Source organism: Phocoena phocoena, chromosome 19 (genome assembly GCF_963924675.1).
Source record: "Phocoena phocoena chromosome 19, mPhoPho1.1, whole genome shotgun sequence".
In the NCBI taxonomy this organism is placed as follows: domain Eukaryota; kingdom Metazoa; phylum Chordata; class Mammalia; order Artiodactyla; family Phocoenidae; genus Phocoena; species Phocoena phocoena.
The window spans coordinates 30,067,126-30,090,798 of NC_089237.1; the positions used below are offsets into that span (position 1 = coordinate 30,067,126).

The 23,673-nt window shown below is 43.1% G+C and overlaps 1 protein-coding gene across 3 annotated transcripts in view; it reads left to right on the forward strand.

Annotated features, from left to right (window-relative positions):
* The window catches only part of TEX14 (testis expressed 14, intercellular bridge forming factor), a 79,930-nt gene extending 58,177 nt beyond the window's left edge, over positions 1–21,753 (forward strand). For all 3 annotated transcript variants that reach the window (XM_065897062.1, XM_065897063.1, XM_065897064.1), the window contains 12 exons: positions 2,574–2,655; positions 6,070–6,132; positions 6,646–6,773; positions 7,370–7,575; positions 8,613–8,709; positions 10,054–10,122; positions 12,988–13,065; positions 14,155–14,254; positions 17,524–17,616; positions 19,535–19,644; positions 20,866–20,917; positions 21,717–21,753. In XM_065897062.1, the coding sequence (XP_065753134.1) occupies positions 2,574–2,655; positions 6,070–6,132; positions 6,646–6,773; positions 7,370–7,575; positions 8,613–8,709; positions 10,054–10,122; positions 12,988–13,065; positions 14,155–14,254; positions 17,524–17,616; positions 19,535–19,644; positions 20,866–20,917; positions 21,717–21,753 (1,115 nt within the window). The remainder of the gene's footprint in view (positions 1–2,573; positions 2,656–6,069; positions 6,133–6,645; positions 6,774–7,369; positions 7,576–8,612; positions 8,710–10,053; positions 10,123–12,987; positions 13,066–14,154; positions 14,255–17,523; positions 17,617–19,534; positions 19,645–20,865; positions 20,918–21,716) is intronic.
* The last annotated feature ends 1,920 nt before the right edge of the window (positions 21,754–23,673 follow it).

Sequence of the window (23,673 nt, forward strand, 5' to 3'; positions counted from 1 at the left end):
GTCCTTCATCTTTACTTTCTGTCAGATCACACATGTTTAGAGCTGGAAAGGTCCTTAGAAATAACCTTCCAGGCCTTTCATTTTACAGATGAGAAAACTTAGGCTCAGTGATTTCCCCTGCCCCTCACTAGTCTCATGACATCCATACATCATGTTATTTATACCTCCCCTTGCATTCTTATAGCATACGTTATAGCAGTTGCTTCTTCTTCTATTTTCCCCCTGTAGTCTCTTTCCCTAGATTTCAGGCTCTTTTGTGGCACATAGCAGGTGTTCAGTTATCTTTGCTGAGCTGACCTGAGGGATTGACCTAGGCCACACAGCTAGTTATTGACACAGTGACAACCAGAACTAGGTTTCCATGTCCTTCTCTTCCCCAAAAGGCAGAGTTCCACCATCATTTTCCTTTGGTTGCTTGGCATCTTAGCAAAGGATTAATAATAGCCAACAGTACAGTGAATGTAACATCCTTCCCTTGGGAGGCCTTGGGTTCTATATAACTTAGCAACTGCTTCCCGTTACATGGTAAATTAACCTTGGATCAGCAGCTGGGGTGTGACACAAGACAAGATATAAGTGAACCACAGGTTCTGATACAGGCATTTAAAAAATTGTGCACTTTCGCTCTTTCAAGGTATGCAACCATCCATTTTTAAAACCAGGGTTATCCACCTACCAAGCCATGTAGCTCGGTCCAGGGTCGTGTCTCAACAGTCTGAACCCGGGCTGGGTGGGTTTAGGTTCCGACCATACTCCCTTCCTCCTGCTGCATACTCCAGCTGCCATCTCTAACCTGATGCAGGCCCCCGTCACAGGCACAAGCATTTTAAGAAGCTGTAAGCTTTTAGATGAACAGTTAAATTCTCAGGACAATATGTATTTAAAGTTCCCAAACCTGGGTCTCTGGCCACCCAGCTCTTTCTGTGGAGCCTCTGCCCATGATCACTTTCTGTGTGATCCTGACCTGTACACGGCCTCTTCACTAGTGTTTGGAAGAGAGTTGAGTAGGATAGAGAAGTTATGGGGCAGGCAGGTCAGAAAACCAGGGCTAGTTGGATACAAACATCTAAAGTACATGTAGAAGCCTCTGATTTCTACTCTGTTTCCTCCTTTTAGCCCTTCTCCTCACCCTTTTTCACTAGGGCTCTGATATATCAATATATCCTCTCCATACCAGGCAATACAACAGGGATAAAAGTTGCATACATGCTGGGTTCCAAGCCCAGTTCTGCCACTGATTTTTTTTGTGCATTACCTTGGGCATGTCACTCCACCTGAGGGCCCCACTTTCCCTTCATGTAAAGTAAAGGAGAAAGTTATACTCTAAAAGCTCTAAGTTCCCCTCCAGGTCTAAATTATGCTTATTAGGAATTCATTTATGCTTTCCAGGTGTTTACGCTTTCTAGGCATTTGAAAAGGGGTGGAAAGAAGAAGAACCCCTAGGCTTCTCCACTGGTGGGGTTTCAGAGTAGCTTGGCTTCTGCTGAAGGTGGCACTTTTATAGTGGGCCTCCCATTGCCTACCACACTACCTCCTGGACCTAAAGAATGGCAGGCGGATCTTGAGCACTTGCCAGCAGGGCAGGCTGGTCTGTCTGTCCTCTTCTCTATAAACCAGAGCTATGTAATGGTGGAAAGGAAAATGGATGCTGGCCCCGTGTGTCCAGAGGCCTTACTGAGAGCTGGGGAGGAGTGACTTCAGATGCTTGAGGCCAACGAGAACAGAAGACAGTTGAATTAGCTCCTTAGTACTCGAGACCCCATCCCCATTCCTTAAGTGGTGTTTGGTGGCCAAGAGACACAGTTAATGTTCTGGGAATGCCCAGAACATTGGTCTTTTCTTTTCATTTTCTTAAAATTTTCATTTAGTTATTTAATTTTATTTATTTTTGGCTGCATTGGGTCTTTGTTGCTGCATGCAGGCTTTTCTCTAGTTGTGGCGAGCAGGGGCTACTCTTCCTTGTGGTGCACGGGCTTCTCATTGCAGTGGCTTCTCTTGTTGCGGAGCACGGGCTCTAGGCGCGTGGGCTTCCATAGTTGTGGCACGGGGGCTCAGTAGTTGTGGTGTATGGGCTTAGTTGCTCTGTGGCATGTGGGTTCTTCCCGGACCAGGGCTCGAACCCGTGTCCCCTGCATTGGCAGGCGGATTCTTAACCACTGCACCACCAGGGAAGCCCTCCTAGTCTTTTCTATTTGGAATCTTTAGTGAACAAACAGTTCTTGGTTTCAACGCCCCCTGGTGTCTGTAGACAGGAACCAGGTCAGTTTGCCTTCCTGAAAAGACAAAACAACATTTGTCTCCAGAAATAACTGTGCAGTTATAACTGAAAGGCCAGTAAATGGCTTGATTGTATTCTGAGAGTCAGAATATAGTTCTCCCCTCTGAGCAAGGGAAATAAACTTTCAGAGCAAAAACCTCTTCTACAGTGCTCACTCCAAACCCAACTAGGAAGCGCTCTGTTTATGTAGATTATTTCTTATTCTGGATCAGACCAAGGAAAATTCTCGAGAATGAAAGTAATCATCTGGGTTGGCAAAAATTCACTAAAAAATGCATGTACTTTATTCTTTCAGGTGAAGAAAAGTTCCAAATGAGAAAAAACCTTGGAAAGAATGCTGAAATTTTGACCAGGTCTCAATTCCAACCTATACAAAGGTATATGCTATTATTTTTTTTTAATTTTTACTTTTTTTGCGATACGCGGGCCTCTCGCTACTGCGGCCTCTCCCGTTGCGGAGCACAGGCTCCGAACGCGCAGGCTCAGCGGCCATGGCTCACGGGCCCAGCCGCTCCGCGGCACGTGGGATCATTCCGGACCGGGGCACGAACCCGCGTCCCCTGCATCGGCAGGCGGACTCTCAACCACCGCGCCACCAGGGAAGCCCCCTATGCTATTATTTTATTCACAGTTTCAGACTCAAAGAAGTAATGTTAATTGATGGTAATGCCCCATATTTACATGTTGCTCTTCTTCAAATATAATAGCCACCATGTTATAACAGTAAGCTTTGGGCAGCTTAGCTTTGTGAGGACTTGTTCAGCAGAATTGTGAGGCGTCGTGAAAAAGAGTTGTTATCTGTATTCAGATCCTGACTCTGCTTTTCTAACTTGGTCAAATTTCTCAACCCCTCTCTTCTAGCTCCCCATTTGTAAAATAGCAATAAGAATCATCACTGGACATATTGTTAATTGAAAAAAATGCACAACAGTGTATGTAATTTAATACCATCTGTGTAAAAATGAGAGGGAAGGGAGATACCTATAATCCTTGTAGTGTGTCGACATTTCTGGAAGTCTATACAGTGGTTAACTCTAGAGAGAGAGTTCAGAGGTTTTTCTTTTTATCTTATAACCTTCTTTGCTGTTGGAATGTTCCACCATGGGTGCATACTACTTTTGAAAGAAAAAGCTACTTTGTTTTTTTTTACTTTTACAAATGAGAAAGAGAAATTCCATCTGGTTAAGGAAAGTTTCTGTAGACAACATTGAGTTTTATTTTTTCACCTCTCTTAAATAATATATTTTCAATTCTATTGAATAAATGGAAGATCCTAAATTCAAAAAAGAAAAGAATTCTTACTGGGAATGTTGACATAGAGATTAAAAGTAATTATATGACTTCTGGGCATTTACCCAGAGAAATGAAGAATTATGTTTACATGAAAACACATACATGGGACTTCCCTGGTGGTCCGGTGGTAAAGAATCCGCCTTCCAACGCAGGGAACATGGGTTCCATACCTGGTCAGGGAACTAAGATCCCACATGTGGCGGGGCAACTAAGCCCACGTGCCACAATGACTGAGCTTGTGCACCTCAATGAGAGAGCCCGCGTGCTGCAAACTAGAGCCCATACGCTCTGGAGCCTGCGCACCACGACTGGAGAGAGAAAAACCGCATGCCACAACTAGAGAGAAGCCCGCACACTGCAATGAAGAGCCTGCATGCTGCAACTAAGACCCTATGCAGCCAAAAAACAAATAAAGAAATATTTTAAAAACCCAACACATACATGAATGTTTATGGAAACTTTATTCATAATAGCCAAAATCTGGAAACCCAGATGTTATCTAACAAGTGAATGGTTTAATAGACTGTGTTACATCCATACCATGGAATGCTCCTCAGCAATTAAAAAGCATGAACTATTGGTACGTGCAGCAACCGGGATAAGTCTCCAGAGAATTATGCTGAGTGGAAAAAGCAACCCCTGCAAAGTTATTTACTATGTGATCCTACATTTATAACATTCTTGAAATGATAAAATTGTAGAAATAAAGAATAAATGAGTGGTTTCTAGGGGTTAAGAAAGAGATGGGAGTGGGGGGAAATGGACATGGCTATAAAAGGGCAACGTGAGGGGTCCTTGTGGTGGAAATGTTCTGTATCTTGACTGTATCAATGTTGATATCTTGGTTATGATATTGCTCAATAGATTTGCAAGATGTCACCATTGAGGGAAGCTGGGTAAAGTGTATTTCTTAAAACTGCATGCGGACTTCCCTGGTGGTGCAGTGGTTAAGAATCCGCCTGCCAATGCAGGGGACACGGGTTCGAGCCCTGGTCTGGGAAGATCCCACATGCCACGGAGCAACTAGGCCCACGTGCCACAACTACTGAGCCTGCGCTCTAGAGCCCATGCTCCTCAACAAGAGAAGCCACCGCCATGAGAAGCCCATGTACCGCAAGGAAGAGTAGCCCCCGCTCGCTGCGACTAGAGAAAGCCAGCGCGCAGCAACAAAGACCCAACACAGCCATAAATTAAAAAAAAAAAGAAAAAGAACTGCATGTGAATATACATACAGTTATTTCAAAATACAAAGGTTAATTCAAAAACGAATAACAGAGATGAAGTGCCTGGTACAATAGCATTCAATTTACTTTCTCTTTTCTGGACCTCAATTTCCTTATCTATAATAATGATAGCTAGTATTTCCTAAGTAGTGACAATATGCCAGGTACTCTGTTTTGTCAAATTTAATTCATATAACAACCCTCTCATTTTGCCAATACAGAGAGCAGAGGGTTTTTTCCTTAGGTTGTACAGTTAGTAAGTAGCTATATCATTAGGATAGGCTAGATTATGTTATGTAACACACAACCCCCAGATTTTAGTGGCTTAAAGCAACAAAAACTTATTTTGTGCTCGTGCTCCACGTCCATCACCAGGAGTGTTCTGTGCTACTCTACCTTCCATCAGAAATCCACAGTGAGGGAGACTCCATCTTTGTGCTTCCTTTCTTACTGAGGCAGGAAAAAAGGGAACATGGTGAATTGTGCACTAGGCTTTTAAAGTTTCTGCCCCAAAGTGAATCACATCACTTTCACTTGCATTTCACTGGTTAAAACAAGTCATATGGCCATTTATGTAAACTAGGAGGGCCAGAAAGTACTGTCCTACATCGTGCTCAGCAGGAGAAACAAATATTTAGTGAACAGAATTAATAGTCACAACTCAATCCAAAATCCATGCTCTTTCCTTTATACCATTGGTCTCACAGGATTGTGCAAAGATTAAAAATGTGGAAACATTTGGAAGGATTTAGCATGGGATCTGGCTTATAGTTTGTGTTTGAATATTGAAAATGAATCTTAAATATTGGTTAAAGTAGAAGCAGGTCAAGTTTGTCTTCAGAATTCTTTTCTGGCCATTTTTTGGCACAAGCCTCTCTTGGCCTCCCCTGATACTCCATGCCAAGAAGCTGTTTCACAGTTGGTAAGGCCCCATGGCTGTGCCCTTTGCCCCATCATCCATCCACAGCAAAGTTCCCATGCTCTGTTGATTTCCTCAGGAGCTTGCTCAGCCAGTAGCATCGTTGGCTGATTTCAGATGGGCTGACCCTTAGAGAGTATTTATTCAGCCTCTGAAGAGGAAACAGAGGCCCAGACATCCCTGAGAACATGTGGCTGGTCAGTAGCAGAGCTAGGATCAGAACCCTCACTTTCCACTTTGAGCTTAGTGCCCTTCCAGCTGCCTCTCACACTGGGCCAGTAACTGGTGCCTTGTACCACGATATTGCACTCTGCTGACAGGGGATTTACATAGTTTTCTCACTTTCTCTCTTACAGTATTGAAGACGAACAAGAGGAGACATTAAAGGAGTCACCAAAGGAAATGAAAGAGAAAGACATGTATGGCCACCAAAAGTTGCCTAAGGATTCTGTGCAAAGTCTTGGTTTTAGGGGAAGAGTATTTCCTTGTTTGTAGGAGTCTGTGTTCTTCCCATTTTTATGTATACATTTAATGTGAGCCTGTTTCTTCTTTCACCAAAAAACTCTTGTGATGAGTGATCTAAATTAACAGCATCTTAATCAAGGAAACAGTGATAAGAAGAATAGAAGTTCATACTTGAGGTAGATTAAATCTGTTTGCCACATAAATAGACTTTCACCTATGGAATTTATTTTTAGCTGCTGAGATATGTTTAAAGTTAGTATCTCTTTTTAAGATATTCTCTAATATTCTCTTTAAGATATCTTACATATCTTATAGATATCTTATGGATATTCTAAGATATTCTCTGATTTTGGCCACTTGCCAAATAAAGATTTTTGTGAAGAGCATCTTTAAAAAGTACCTCTTAGGAATATAGTGTTTGATTTTTGTAAACATCTCCCAATTACTCTGTGCTTTTAATTCTTTAGATCACTGACAGACATTCAAGACCTGTCTAGTATCTCCTGTGAACAAGACGGTTATTTTAAGGAAGTCTCATGCAAAACACCCAAAATAAACCACGCACCTACTAGTGTCAGCACTCCGCTCAGCCCAGGTAATAACTAGCAGGGGGATGTTCTGGGAAAGGGACTAACAGCCCCTGCCTCGCTGGCTATGGGAAGCCAGGCTGCAGGAGCAGACCCACAGTGTTTTCTCACAGTACAGAGGGGTTTCTTTAGGGTCAGAGCTGAAGGGGATAATCCCATGGGAGGCCAGGTAGCTGTGGTGGTGGTGATTAACCAGCTATAAGGAGATTTTTAAACTCTAGCAATAGAGACATGCAAATGCAGAGTCTACTTTGTACTTGAAGCACTGTTGAATTTAGTGCAAATACATTGGATTCTCTAGAGTTTGTAACTTAAAACAGTACCTTGTGCTTAAACATACATAGCTCTGGGTCCTGCAACTGCATACAGCCAGCATCAAATATCCTCTCTCTAGTGTCCTTTTTTCCAGTATATTTGTGGTTCAAATAATCTCCCTTTAGTCTCTCCCAAGTTTAGAGATTATCATCAGTGATCAGTGATTATTTCAGTTATTGACAATTTGGAAAATCCCCCTTCCAGTTATAGAGTTTTGTGGGGGCTTCTTTTTGTTGTTTTTAAATAATGTAAAGGATTCAGACACTAACTGCCCTCTTTTCTACAACAGGGTCAATTTCTTCAGCTTCTAGTCAGTATAAGGACTGTCTTGAAAGTATCACATTTCAGGTTAAAACAGGGTCTACCTCATTCTGGAACAGTCAAGAATCTATTCAAACTTCGTCTGATAAATTTACAACTGTCCGAGAGAAAGCAAAGAGCCTAGATTCCCTTCTTACTTCCTCTGAAACTCTTCCTTCAAGACTGACTAATCTCGTAAGTATACTGACCCTGTGCCGCACACTCTTGGAGTGAGTCCAAAGGCGTCAGTGACCCAAAAGGCCAAGATTTCTCCATGTCTGTTTTACAAAGAAAGCAAGAAATAAGCTGGATCCTCTCCAGGCTTCCCTGGGGCTCCTCTCTGAGTCTGTACTGTAGAATGGATCCTGGGTTTTTGTGCCTTTTTTTTCCCCCAGAGGTAGTGTTTGTCAGTTTCTCGAAAGAGCCGTCCGCTGCGATAGCTTATGATGCATTGTTCATCTGCATTGTTCTTTCTACCTAACCATACCTTACGTACGAAGAGGAGGCTCGAGTTCTGCTTCCTTCCTGACGCCTCCTCTGGTTAGTTCTCTGAGAGTTTCGATTGATGTCTACCTTTTCTGAACTCCTGAACCAATAATCTGCAGTAAAAACACTTAATGGTACCTTCTCCTTGCTTCCTCCCCCTCCCCGTGCTGTTTGTTTGTTGGTTTCCTTTCTCTCTCTCCCTCATACTTCATATGTGTAGTCTCTTCAAGAAAACTGAAAGTTCCTTACTTGGTTCTGCTCATTAAAAACCTGTTGACTGACCTTTCTGTAGGCAGATCGATTACTTGTTTGGCCCTCAGTGAAAAATCGACTGTCATCTTCTCTGGGCATTTGACTCACAAAAGGTCTCACTCTGAAGTAGGGAAATAAAGAATTTTATGCTCTTGTTCAACAAACTGTTAATGGGGCAGGTTCTAAGTGCCAGGCACTATGCCAGGCCCTTTTCTAGGCATAGTGACTAGGAAAGTCCACGCCCTGAAGGAGCTCACTACCTGTTGAGAAAGACTGGCAGGATGTAACACAGAGGTAAAAACTGAGCGCTGTGGAGGCAAAGGGGGTGGGAAGGCTTCCGAGAGGAGATAACGTTTGAATGTTTGACTCAGTCAACAAAACAAGTAGCTTCTTCCATCAGTGATACACAAGATTAATCTTGGAAATGACTGAGCTTAACAGGCCTTTTTAGCTTAATACACGTGTCGGTTACCATGTTTATGTCTTACTTGTAGAAGAGATTGCCTGCATTTCCTGGGGCTGGTTCCTCCAGCATTGCCAAGGCACCTGACACATCATCCCGTGCCACTCAGAGGAGGAGCCTGCCAAAAGGTACCCTGTGTTTAATATCAAAATACAAGTTCGTAATAGTAAACCAGTTTAAGGGAGACTTCATCTCTTCTTTGATGGCTACAGCAGATTCAAACAAAAATGCTAATTTCCCCTGACTATAAAAGTAAAACATACTCATAGAAAACTTAGAGAATACAGATGAGCTTAAAAGAGAAAACCACGACCATTCTACCATTATTTTTTTAAAGTTTTTTTTGATTTGGACCATTTTTAAAGTCTTTATTGAATTTGTTACAATATGGCTTCTATTTTATGTTTTGGTTTTTTTGGCCACGAGGCATGTGGGATCTGAGCTCCCCAACCAGGGGTTAAACCTGCACCCCCTGCATTAGAAGGCGAAGTCTTAACCACCGGACTGCCAGGGAAGTCCCTTACCATCATTTTTTAACCTCTTGTAGTATTTGGGGGCAGTGTGTATATATATATATATATATATATATATATATATATATATTCTTTTTCTTAGCATAGTTGAGATCGTATAGTGTATCAGCTCTGGCCTGCTTCTTTTTCTTTAATGATATATTTTAGGATTTCTACTTGTCAGTAAAAATTATTCATAAACATACGTGATGGCTGCATAGTAGTCCATTCTACTTACGTTGCTTAACCATGCCCTTATGTTGAAGATTTATGTTGTTTTCCAACTTTTGCTCTCTGTACAGAAATCTTTATCTGAACCTCTGATCTTTTCCTTAGGATAGAGTCTTAGAAGACAATTTCCAGATCAAAGGGTATGAGAGCGTTAACAGCTCTTGAGGTGTAATTGCCTTTGCTCCATTAATCTTATTGTCTTGTGTCTTTGGTACAACTCTTAGAATTTCCCTCAGGGGGATAGAGATATTGTGAACTATGCTGAGGGGTTTTGGTTAATGTTATAATTGAGCCCTTACGTGAAGGCCCAAAGTATGGTCTCCCATATCCCCTGGCCTGATAATCTATAGAGAAAAGCCTCCCACTTTTTTTCATTTTGACGGGTCTAGAGCTTCTATATCCCTCCAGCAGTCTTGGTCCAAATTGGAACCCCAGCCTCTTAGTAAGAATTTATACCTCACGTCCCTCAAATATCCTTGGGGAGGGGCACAGATCAAGTGGTACTAAGGTGAGGTGTGATGTAGGAAAGGGTTTAGAGTAAAAGGGAGAGTAAAGCCTTTCACATATGAAGTCTCAATTAGGACCGTTAATATAAGAGGTTTTCTCCCCGTCTTAGCTTGTTTCATCATTGAGAAATCCTAAGTCAAATCCACGTCGAAGCCTCGAAAACCTAGTTCAGGTCTAGGAAGGCAGTAAGTCACTTTCTCCTTTATCTTTTTTAAGAACTAGTAGAAACCATCTCGCAGCATCACATTGATGAGCTACCACCACCATCTCAGGAGCTGCTTGACGAAATTGGTAAGGCACGCTCAGTACAGAATATACTCCATGGCCCTGCTTCTTATGGTCACTGACCACATATGGTTCTTTGTCTCAGGTGAGAGCACTAGTACCGAAGGCCCTATAAAGGTTGATTGAATGTACAGAATTCTGGAAGAGACAGTTTTCCAATAAAATGGGCCTCAGACTACTACTGAAGTCTGGCCAGGATAATTGGTCTGTGTCTGTTGTCATTTTGTTACTTAAAGGGTCTACGGTAATGATTCTAAGAGGAAATAACAACATTCAAGTGGTTTATTATGATGAACTTGTTTTATTAAAAGAATTCTTAGCTCCTTTTTGAACCAAACTAGCCATACTTCAGCCATACTGAAGTCTGGCAACTCAGGCCAAAACACCCCATGCTTTCTGTTTTGCCATTAGCAGGAGATATTAAAGGTATTGGCATTGTGGATGAATCCCTTTCCTGAGGGCAGGGAAGTCAGTGGCACAAGACCTAATGAGACCAGAATTTTCCATTTTAGGCAGAGACTGAGGGATAACTGCTCAATTTTAGTTGCAGCTGATCAGCTGGCCTGCCCAGCTGAGCTGATGCTGAAAGTAAATGGAGCATGGTGATAGAAACATTTGGGGCAGGTGGTTTGCTTCTCCAGGGAGGACTGACTGCCCTCTTTGTGACAGCCTGGCTGACCAGCCCCTCACTCTCAGAGGGCACATCTCATCAGACCTCTGATGGTACAGTTCTTGGTATGGGAACAGTAGGGAGTTTCCTGAGGGGCATCTCTTGATTTTCAGGGTCTCTAAGGTTTTGTGTCTCATCAGGAGGAGGGAGTTGAATGACTCAATGGGCAGATATGGTCTAGGCTACCCAACCCCTAGCCCCTGGCTTGTTGGCCTTACAAACTTGGGTGGAGCCGGTCAGAGCTGCCAAAGTCTCCCTCGGTTTCTTTCTTTTCTGTAGTCATAGGCCCTTCTTGCCTCACCACACCCCTCGCCCAGTGCCACAGGGTTGTGCGGGTCACAGGGTTGTTGGCTCTTAGGGCTCCCACCCCGGCACCAGCCTGCTTCCCCTGGAACCCCCTAAGGGGTCCCTGCAAATTCCTCCCCTCCAGTTGCTCTCCTTCACATACTCATGGAACTACTGCTTGTGAGAGTAGAGGTCAGCCCCTCGTGTCCCGCTCAGGTAGATTCTCAGGGCCGTCTGACTTTTGGTCACGGCTTAGGACAGTACTTGTAGGCTCCTTTGCAGTTAGACCTTAGCGATACTTTTCCTCTGGATCCTGCTCTCCTCTCTCTGCAGTCACAATGTGGACCCCCACCCCCCATCTCAGCAGCTGTCACCAGGCTTCTGCAGCCAGCCTCTTGGCATGCTGTACCCCAGTGTGCTCTGCAGAAACTCTTCCTCATTTCGCTTATGGGAATTATCTGGGGCAGGTTTCTAGGCGATGTCTTGTACTTTGAGATGGGTCAGTAATTTTCCAGAAAGACAAAGGGCAGAGGGCACCTGAGTAGTTTCTCCTAATAACGGGTGTGCCTACCTGATTATTGTTTATCATCACTCTCGTTGTTTCCTCTCAGGAGAGCTTTGGGGAGTGACCTGGAGCTGACACCTACTCTTTTGAAGGGCACACATCCACAACTCCAGGCTTCCGTCCAGGGCCTAAAGGGGAGGGTCCTTTAGAATCTTGTAAGATCAACAAGGGACTACCTCTAACAAAGATAAAAATGGATTTTAAAATTTCAGATTATATTAAATGACCTTATGGGGCCCCTTGATGCCCAGGGGCTGCCAGGGAGGGCTTGCTTCCTGACCTGCTAGAAGGGCAAGACCTGTGCCTGCACACAACAGGGCCGTGCCGGTGAGCCCAGGGGTCCCGTCTGTGCTGCCTCCCAGCTGTCTCTCTGATGGGCTCTGGGGAGCACTTTGAGGAAACTGAGCGCCTAACACACGTGAAGCAGCGCACGGAGTTTAGCAGACGCTTGTCTTAGTCTAATGATCAATCCGTTAGGAACTGGAAGTTTTATTCTTTGCCTCTTGTCTCTCTACAGACCAGATCAAAAATGTGTACTTTAGGCCAATAGAGATAGGGAAAGATTTGGACTACTCTGAATTTACCAACTTTTTGAGAGAGGATATAAAGTAGAGATTAAGAGCATAAGCCTTAGAGCCAGACTGCCTGAATTCAAACTCCAGTTACACCTCTTAGTATCTGTGTGATGCTAGGCAAGTTCCTTAGCCTTCCTTGTTTTTAAAAAAAATATTTATCTTGGCTGCCCTGGGTCTTCATTGTGGCACGCGGGATCTTTGCTGCGGCATGCACGCAGGATCTAGTTCTACTGACCAGGGATTGAACCCAGGCCCCCTGCATTGGGAGCGTGGAGTCTTACCCACTGGACCACCAGCCAGGGAAGTCCCTCCTTAACCTTTCTTTACCTTAATTTCCTCATCTGTTAAACAGGAATAACAATAATGTGATCAATCTCATAGGGTATTGTGAAGATTAATTGTGAATATTAATCTTGAATTAATGTATGCAAATTAGAAAATAGGACCTGCCACTTAGAGCTCTGCAAGTGTTACCTATCGTCATCATTATTTTTACTTTTATGTTTAGTGTTACATGGGATTGGACGCCTAAGGCAGTGGTTCTCAAACTTCATCAGGCATCAGAAGCACCTGGAGGGCTTGCTACACCATCCCCACCCCCAGAGTTTCTGATTCAGTAAGTCTGAGATGTGGCCTGAGAATTTGCATACCTAACAAGTTCTCAGGTTATACTGAGGCTGCTGGTCTGAGGAGTACTGTTTGAGAACCACTGCCCTAGAGGATAATGTGACATGCAAAAGAAGAAATAAGTTGCTTTCTGCTCTATGTTGTGACAGAGCACCTGAAGCGGCAGCAGGCCTCATGCACAGTGTTGGATGAGAACACAGCAAGTCATCTGGGCATCGCTGCAAGTGGTAAGCCAAATCCCCAGTTCTTTCTCATCAGATTTTGCTGTAACTGTCCTTGGAAGCACAGTGGTACATTTGGGTGAGTGTGGACCTTGAGGTCAGGCACACTCCACCTCAATTCTGACTCCATTACTTACTTTGGTATGACAGACTGTTTAATGTCTCTGAGCTTCAGTTATCCTCATCTGTAAAATGAGAATGATAACTCCTACCTAATGCTGTTCATGCATAGTGCCTGGTACGTTGTAAGATACTTAACAAATGTTAGTCTCCTTCCCTTCATAGGACTGCTGGCAGGATGAAATGAGATAGCATATGTAAAATGCCTGGCATACATTAAAGGGCACTACCCTTCCCCACCCAAATTCCTTCCCTGGCTCCAATCTGGAAACATCTAACAAGTGGGAAGAGGGTGGCCCCCCAGAATAAATCTGTACAATTTGTTTTCAGGGACTCTTGCCTCCTCTTTTATGTGCCATTTCTTTCCTCTGTCTCTCTCGAGCCTTGGCACAGGCAAGGCTTCCTGCCGTTTCACCTGGCAAAGAGCTCCCCAGACCTCAGAAGCAGCTGCTGTGGATACAGGCGCCCTGCAGATTGCCACCTGGCCCCCTGCTCTTGTGGGAAGAGGGGAACCCGTGCATTGCAGACTTCAGGGTCCACTGATTAGCCTTAATTTTTTGCACTCCATTTTTTTTTTTTTTGGCTGCGTTGGGTCTCAGTTGCTGCACACGGGCTTTCTCTAGTAGCGGCGAGCGCGGGGCTACTCTTCATTGTGATGTGCGGGCTTCTCACTGCGGTGGCTTCTCTTCTTGCAGAGCACAGGCTCTAGGCGCACGGGCTTTAGTAGTTGCGGCACGTGGGCTCAGTAGTTGTGGCTTGCGGGCTTTAGACCACAGGCTCAGTAGTTGTGGCGCACAGATCTAGTTGCTCCGCGGCATGTGGGATCTTCCCAGACCAGGCATTGAACCCGTGTCCCCTGCATTGACAGGCAGATTCTTAACCACTGTGCCACCAGGGAAGTCCTGCACTCCATTTTAAGGCAGGTTTTCTCAAAATTTTTTTTGTTCTAAAGTTAAGTCTTTCAATTGTTTGTAGATCAAAGGCATTTAGAAGAACAAGAAACTAACAGTAATAAAGAAGACAGCAGTATGCTTTGGACCAAAGAAACTCAGGATCTAGAAGAGGATACAGAGAGGTAACAGAAAAAGCTGGATTTTTTTTTTTAAAGTGTTTGAAAAAACTATAGTGTTAGTTTATATTAGTTTTTCTTCTGATATTGACAAATAAGGAAATAATGGTCTTTTGTCATATTATCCTTATAGCCCCTATTCCTAAAAGGTTTTTTTTGTTTTTTTTTAAAAGTCCTTAATTGTTATAAAATACATATAACACAAAATTTTTAAGTGTACATTTCAGTAGTGCTACGCATATTCACATTGCTGTGCAACTGATCTCCAGAACTTTTTCATCTTGCAAAACTGAAACTCTATACCCATTAAACAACAACTCGCCATTTCCCCCTCCCCTCAGTCCCCAGCAACCACTGTTCTACTCTCTGTTTCTCTGAGTTTCACTATTCTTTTTTTTTTTGAACATCTTTATTGGAGTATAATTGCTTTACAATGGTGTGTTAGTTTCTGCTATATAACAAAGTGTATCAGCTATACGTATACATATATCCCCATATCCCCTCCCTCTTGCATCGCCCTCCGGTGTTGTTTTGTCACTGGCTTATTTCACTCAGCATAATGTCTTCAGGGTTCATCCATGTAGCATGCATCAGAATTTCCTTTCTTCTTAAGGCTGAATTCCAGTGTGTGTGTGTGTATCACATTTTGTTTATCCATTCATCTGTTAGTGGACACTGGGTTGCTTCCACCTTTTGACTACTGTAATGCTGCTCTGAGTGTGAGTGTGCAAATAGCTCTTCAACACACCCTGCTTTCATTTCTTTTGGATATGTACCCAGAAGTGGTATTGCTGGATCATATGGTAAATCTATTTTTATTTTTTTGAGGAAATGCCATCCTGTTTTCCACAGCAGCTGCACCATTTTACATTCCCACAAACAGTGTACAAGGCTTCCACTTTCTCCAGATCCTTGCCAATACTTGTTATTTTCTGTTTTTTTTTTTTTTTTTCTGGCTGTGCCAAGCGGCATGCGGGATCTTAGTTCCCCGAACAGGGATTGAACCCGTGCCCCCTGCAGTGGAAGCACAGAGTTTTAACCACTGGACCACCAGGGTGGTGGTGTTTCTGTTTTTTTGATAGTAGCATCCTAATAGGTGTGAGGTGATACCTCACTGTGGTTTTGATTTGCATTTCCCTAATGATTAGCGATGTTGGGCATCTTTTCATATGCAGAAGGCCATTTATATATCTTCTTTGGAGAAATATCCTAGTCCTTTGCCCATTTTTTAATAGGATTATTTATTTTTTTCTTGTAAAGTTGTTGTTTGTTGTTTTTACTCCATTTTGTGAGGGAAACATCGGTTTCAGTTTCTTTCAAAGCATTTGAAAGAGAATTTTTAGATCTTTCTAGCCAAATAAGAGTAGATGGAGGCAACCATCCAGACAATTCAGTCTGAAAACACAAGTTTGCCTCAAGAAACCCAATTCCGTTCTTGACTTGGAGCTCTCCTTTGACCTGTGTTGTAAGGTAAACCACTTCAGATCACCTCCTTTGCCTCCTAACATTTCTTGCTTTGTCCGAACTGTTATTCAGGGCCAGGACTGGAGGGAGGTGAGTGCAACACACTCCTTGGTCACAAAATTGAAGGAGGCACCAAAAAACTCAGAAGTCAAGAAAAGTACTATTTTGATGCCATATTTTTAAAAATCAATACTTATGCAAAAAAAAAATCCATGATGAACAAAATATTTACGTTTTAAAGAAAGAGAGGCTATGGATCTACACTTACACCACTTGCTTCATCCCCATCCTGGACCAGCAAATCCTTGGGGAAGCCCTGCAGAATACTTTCAGCTGCAAACGTTAGAAAACCCCACCATCGTGTTTAAATGAGTTTGTCTCACATGACATGAAGCCCGGAGGTTGGCAGGGCATGGCTGGCATAGCAGCTCAATGATGCTACCAGGGACTTAGGCTCTTCTGAGCTTTCTGCTCTACCAGACATAGCATGTTGGCCTTTGTTTTCAAGCTTGTCAACTCCTGGACAAGGTGGCTGCTATCCATACTCCAGGCAGAAATAAGAGGGTGGGGCAAAGGAGTAGTCTAGCCAACTTCATGTCTTTTTATCTGGAAAGCAAAAGCTTTCCTAGAAGCCCTTCTCAGCAGATGCCTACTTATATCTCCTTGGCCAGATGTGACGCATGGCCACCCTTGGTTGCCAGGGAGACTGGAAATTGAGTTTTTAGCTTTCAGCTGCTGTAGAAGAGGAAGGTAAGGGAGGAGAGTGTTATGAATAACTTTTGGGTAGTGAATCCAGTTTCTGTCACACTCTTCAAGGGCTAAACTATTCTCCACAAGGAAGGAAAAGAGAGAGACCTGGACAGGAAGTGAGGAGACTAGAGCCCTGGGACCTGAGAGGAAGTGGGGAGAGGTTTTTTTTTGTGTGTGTGGGGGTGAGACAGAGAAGACAAAGAGGCAAAGGGGGAGGAAGGTAAACTTTTAAAAGTTTTATAAACCTTTTGTCTATAATGTATGATGTAACTCCATTCATTCCATCTCCCCCAAACACCTTCGGTAAATATCTAGCCATTATTTAAGGCAAAAGAAGAGTAGCTCAAGAAGGCCAAATTACATTTGGTTATACAAATATAAAGTGCTTTGCACATTATCAAAAGTTAGCTACTATTATCATTGTCTCTTCCTTTTTCAAAAGGGCTGGCTATGCTAGACACAGGTGGATGCCCACAGATGCTCAGTCATCTCAGTCCTTGGCACCAAGCCAGAGTGGAAGATATTTTTTCAGATGGTTGGGACTTTTCAGGCCTTCTGAAAACACATTCTCTGCATCCAGTAGCCTCAGAGGCAGTTCTTTTTTTTTTTTTTTTAAACATCTTTATTGGGGTATAATTGCTTTACAATGGTGTGTTAGATTCTGCTTTATAACAAAGTGATCAGCTATACATATACATATGTTCCCATATGTCTTCCCTCTTGCTTAGAGGCAGTTCTTAATCTGAAAAACTTGTGGGAATGAGTGTGCATTTCTAGCCTCAGGTGGAAATTGATGTAATGATCTAGAGTTGAGACAGAGTCTAATATCACACTTTGGGCTTTTTTGTCAAGAGGCTAAAGGAGGGTTCTGGTGCACATTTAAATCGGATCTAAGTGACCACTACAACTCCAGGTACAGTCTCACCGAACTCTCATTTTCTCATGTGTATAGTGAAAGCAGGAGTTTGAAGGTCCTTTCCCGCTCTAGAGTGCTATGCCTCCTTGTCAAGGGAGAAGGGGAATGATTGCTGTCTCAATTCTCTTCACTTGCCCTTGCACAGAGCTCACTCTACACTTGATGAGGACCTGGAAAGATGGCTGCAGTCACCTGAGGACAGCACGGAGCTACAGGGTCTCCCCAAGTGCTCGGCAAGGTTATTGTTCTCCATCAGGGGATCATTTTTTTTTCTTTTTCAGGAAGGGGGACTAGATTTTAGTTCAGTTTTTTGAAAAAGATAGATTTTAGTTTTTTAGGAAGTACATGGACTCCTCGGAGAAGGAATGTTTGGTGATGGCGTTACATTGCTCTAGATAAGCCAGCCCCGCCTTCTGTCTCCCCACTCTTCCTCCAGCCACCCACAGTGCTCAAGATACTGACTAGCAGACTGATATTAGTATAGAAACAGGCCTCTAAGACTGCTGTGTCCAGGCCCTGTCACCTTCAACATTTTCATCAGTCATTCGAATTAAATCAGAAAAGGCATGCTTATCAAATTTTTAGATAACACAAATCTAAGGATAAATGCTGATGTGATGGGCAGATAAACTGTGGCTTCAAAATGGTCTTGACAGGTGGAAATGTTAGATTTCTCTGAAAGATAAAAGTGAGCATTTAGATCCAAAAGTATAGAATGTGAGAGATCTGACCTAATGGAGCGTTTTTGATCGGAAGCTCCTTCTCAACTGTAATTTCATTGAAGATGGGAAGTGCGTCTTATTTTTATACGCCCAGCATTTAGCATGCATTTTGAGATGTGGTAAGAATTCAAGAAATTCCCTTGAAGAAGACATGGACAGCGACTCCATGAGGCCTCAGCTTGATGCAGTTGCTGAAAAGGTCAGTGCAGCACTGATGCTGAACAGACAGAAATGTACAGCCCAGGTCACGGTGATGTCTTAGGCTAGCTAGAGGACTTCTAGAACTCACGTGGGGCTCCTTTGGGGTGTCACATTTTAACAGTCAACAAATAGAAGAGGGTGGCCACAGAACAGCTAGAAGTCTGGAAACCTTGTCATGTGAGAACAGCTGAAGGAGCTGGGAAGGCTCAGTCTGAGAAGAGCAAATGGAGTAGAGAATTTGATAGCTGCCCCCAAATACCTGAAATATTGTAAAGTGAAGAGAGTCAGCTTGCTCTCTTCTGCCCCAAAGGACAGAGCCACTGACCAGAAACTGCAGAGTAAGAGATTTTTATTCAGTAAAGCACAAGCTTTCTAATGGCCACAGCAATCTGATAGAGAAACAGCTGCCTCTACACTAACTTTCACAGCAGCTCCTCCCACCCGAGCGTAGGCTGCATGACTCTCTGGTCCAGGGCATTTGGACGGAGGTAATAGATAACCTCCTCCAACTTTAGAGCCTGTGATTCTATTAGTGATGAGAGGTTAGGAGGGAAAAAAATCCCTTTCACCCTAGCTGGCTTTATTTTCTCTCTCACTTTGCATATTTTATTTTGAATATCCACCAGATGAAAACAGAAGAAAAATCCCTAAACCATGTCCGTTTGATTCATCCATCATCCGTTGAGCACTGTCAGTGAGCCGAGCACTGTGCTGGGGGCTAGAGATGCAGAGGGATAGGCTGTCTCTGCCCTTAGGGAGCTTATAGTTGAGTGGGGAGTTGGTTTCTGCTTACTGGTTTGACAAAGGTGGTCTTCAATTGTTAGATACTGCAGTTAGATATTGAGAGTTTTAGGAAATGAAGATAAGGTAATAAAAATACATGTGGTTGTAAAAAGGACACCAATTACAACATAAGTGAAATGCTTTTTTCCTTTGGGACAATACAGCCTAGTGGTTGAGAGCAGCGTCTGAGTCAGACTTCCTGGGTTCATCCCAGCTCTAGGACTTACTGGGCATTAATTTAACTTCTTTGTGCCTCAGTTTTCTCATCACTTAACTACCTTATATAGTTGTGATGAGAATTAAATGAGTTAATATACATTGCAGCACTTGAACTGTTCCACAGGGAACGCACAGTTAGCTCTAGTTATTATTATATTTCCTTGGGAGCGCAGTCCTGTTCCCCTGGCCATTGTGCATGTGGTTTAATGACCAAAATCATTGTCATTGAAGGGAGACAAATACCAAAGATCAAGAAGTTGGTGAAAAAAAGAGAAAAGGGGAAGAAAGCATCACGCCAGAGAGAAGGAAATCAGAAAGCTTTTTAGGGACTTCTGAAGAAGGTATGAATTGGATGTTCATTTACAATGTAGCCTGGAGTCCTTGGGCTTCCATGAGCATCAAAGTTATTTAGAAATGTTTCCCAGACGCTATACATAATCCTCCTACACTTTTCCCCTGTAGTTCAGCCCAGGTTTTCTGTTAAATGCCAATTATGTCTTTATCACAAAACAGTAACAACAGCCAATTCTATTTCTAAAGCAAGCCTTCAGCCAGGCTCATATTGTCTGGAAAGACGTTTTCCTTCTAATGTGTCTTCAAAAGATAAGAAATCATAAATTGTGGAATTTAAGTGGAGTCTACAAGTAATGTGAAAAGTACAAAACTTAATTTCAAAACTGTTTCGATAGAGCTTTAAGGCGCCATTCACAAATGATGCCCTCCTATATTTAAGTTCCTCCTCCTCGGGAAGTTAGCCTCATTAACTCTTTCAGATCATCTGGAATCCCTTTTATCCCTTCCCCAGTCCATTCTCATTCTTCTCCTTTTTCTGCCCTGCTTTGTGCCCCAGGATGCTGACCCTTGCGAACTGAATCTGCTGGGCTTCCTGGCCAGCCGGCTTCCTGTTGGCCAATGGGAGACCCCAGCAGAAGATCAGATAATTGGGATATTACTTGCCTTGCTGCCTACCTCAGTACCTCATCTCTGTGTGGAAGTGATGTCCCTCAACAAGCACAGCTTCTATAGTGCAGCCCATCCTTCCCAGTTCTAGCTCTCACCAGGTTCCAGTAACTGTTCTGCCCCGCCTCTCCCCCCCCAACCCCAGTCTCTTCAGACTTAGGGGTGGTAATGGCTTCCCACTGCTGCTAGTTGCTGGATGCTTTGCCATACCTTGTTTGCTCCCTTAATTCTGACAACACCTCTGTAAGTAGTCACTTCATTAAAGGGCCTGGGGGTGCATTCTGTTTCCTCCAGAACCCTGACTGGCACAAGGCCCAGTGTGTGTGAGCATTCAGCTAGTATTGAATTCACCGAGAACATAATGCAGGGACTTTGTGAAATTAGCATCGTTTGTGTCCATTGCTATGACAGGGAGCTGCAGGATGTTAGGAGTGGAAGCCCAGTATCTGTGTTTTTAGAAAGATTCTATCTCTGTAGAAGAAAACAATTGATGGAGAGAAAACAGTCCACCCTAAACTAGAGAGAGTACTAATGTGACTTCTGAATGCTCTCACCCTTTGACCCAGAAAGTAATCAAGTTGTTTTTTCTTCCTCCTATCAAGAGGATCTAAAACCCTGTTTTTGGAAGCGACTGGGTTGGTCCGAACCATCCAGGTAATGAGATGTCAGATGTTTGTAAGTCAAAGTCCACTGTTTATAGACAACATGAACAGACTTTAAACATGTACCAGTATCTAAATAAACATTCATGACAAAGACTTGAATTCAGAGTTACTCAGTTTTAAAAATGCTAATGTTTATAGTTAATTAAAATACAAGGGGAAATTAATGCCAACTTTGATTACATAATTGGTAGACAGCACAAGAAGTGTGTTTTTTTTTTTGGCTGTCTTGGGTCTTTGTTGCTGCACGTGGGCTTTCTCTAGTTGCAGCGAGCGGGGCCTACTCTTCATTGCGGTGAGGGGGCTTCTCATTGTGGTGGCTTCTCTTGTGGAGCATGGGCTCTAGGCACGTGGGCTTCAGTAGTTGCAGCACGCGGGCTCAGTAGTTACAGCACACAGGCCCTAGAGTGCGTGGGCTTCAGTAGTTGTGGCACGTGTGCTCAGTAGTTGTGGCACGCAGGCTCAGTGGTTGTGGCGCATGGACTTAATTGCTCCGCGGCATGTGGGGTCTTCCCAGACCAGGGATCGGACCCGTGTTCCCCGCATTGGCAGGCAGATTCTTAACCACTGCGCCACCAGGGAGGTCCCACAAGAACGGTTTTAGATGGAGGGAGTACAGAAGATGCTGCTCTCGAAATGCTTTACATTTCCACGATACACTAACTTATCATAATCTCACTTGATTATAAAGATCAAAGTTTCTTTCCTTTGAACTCAGTTGAATAAAAAGAGGCTGTTGTTTGTGTCTTTAAGAAACACCACACCAACTCAAAACTCCCTTTTTTGTTCAGGATAATCGTGCTGGATCAGAGTGACTTGTCAGACTGACCGGAAGTGGACCATAGATGGACTCCTGGCCTGCGTTTGGGTATCTGCTCATGAGCTCCCTCCTTCCCTCGTCTGCTTCAGTCACCATTAGGGCAGTGGTTCCATTGCTCACACTTTGTTTAGCCGCCACAATAGACAGAACGACTTGTTTGTTTGCAGCACATTTAACCATTTGTTTTCAGTCAGATTTCTGAAAAGTAAACGGTAGTTTTGATTGTAAAGCTTTCTCATTGTGTCCAGAATGGTGTTTGGTTTTTTAATATAAATTTTCAAACACTTCAACTCCTGTTATATAATAAAATGTTTCCTTTTAATACCAGTTAGGTTTCAGCTGTAAGATATATTTCTGTGTTTTAGCTGTTGGGAGAGGACCTGCCACCCAAAGAAGTTTTGAATTCTGTTACAAAGTTTTGACAAGTAAATAACTACTGCTACCACCCATCGTACAAACTGGCACCAGTCATCCATGTTTTATTACAGAAATATTGCCCTCCTCTTCACCGGGATTGCCATATTCCCGTTCCAGCTACAATTGACTTACATGATAAAAGTGTAGGTAGGAATAAAAGCCCAAAATATTTTGAACTCTTTAAGGTGAACAAACATCATCTCTGTATATTTCGGTTTACACCTCACATCCTTAGTGTCTTAGAAGGATGAAACTATGGTAAGAAAGATCACAATATTTTCTCTAACTTAGCCTCTTTTGTGGTGCTAGCCAGCTAACATTTTATCTGTAAGTAGTAGGTCTTTTGTTTGTGAAAACCGGATAGTTCCTATTGTGGACGGTCATATTCATACAGTTCTTAGCTCCCCAAAATTTTACCCTGCACAAATAAAACAGGAAGGTACAAGTTTATTTGACCATTTTAAAGCAAGGAAACAGTGGCTTGCCATTGTAACCAGAGGAAACCCATGACAAATTACTTTACAAATAATACGAAACTTTGAGGGATACAGAGACTTAGTAACATGCAGTACTTCCTCTCAAAAAACTTTATATGGTGAGACAAAACCAACATACCTAAAAATGTAAGAGCTAATAGCAGACCTATCATGATAAATGGTAAGATATGAAATTACAGGATGATCTATTAGTATTCATAAAGGCTACAGACTCGCACTGCTGTGGTTTGTAATCCTTTGTCTACAGAGTAGACTCTTCTGTCTGGTCAGTGACTATGTAATATTGGCCAACGTTCAGAATAATAATGTTGATAGATATTGTTTACTGGTTATGGAGCACCTGTTATGTGCCAGGTACTTTGTATACTTGGTGCTTTTCCTGCACGTGGCGCTCTCACTGTATTTCTTTAGCATGCTGCTCTTCCTACCCTTCAGCAGCTGTTACTTCAAACTTCCCATCAACATTTAACAGATGACTTACCTCCAACTTTACAGAGAAATTAGCCATCAGATGGGAACAAATCAGCTTCCCACCACCAACACTACTAACAAGTAGTCACATCTGTCTCTGTGACTAGAACAGTTGTAGGTAAATCAGTCTACCCTAAACTAGAGGTGGACCTTTTCTACATGTATTCTTTCTATTGATACTTTCCTCCACGTTACACTGAAGGAGGTGTCTCTCTTCCCATCCAAGGCCAGTCTCGTCTTCTGTCTGCTCAGAGTTATCCTTCTCAGGTTATTATCTCCCTTCTTAGTATCTCCAACCCCTTCTTTATTAGCTTCTTTTCATCACTTGACGCACTTGGATTTTTCCCATTGTTAAAAAGTATTCCCTGGATTTTCCTGGCAGTCCAGCGGTTAAGACTCTGTGCTTCCATTGCTGGGGGCACTGGTTCGACCCCTGGTCAGGGAACTAGGATCCCTCATGCCGTGTGGTGCGGCCAAAAAAAAAAAAAAAGTATTCCCTGGATCCCACGTCTCTTTCCAGCCACTGCCCCATCTCTTTCCTCC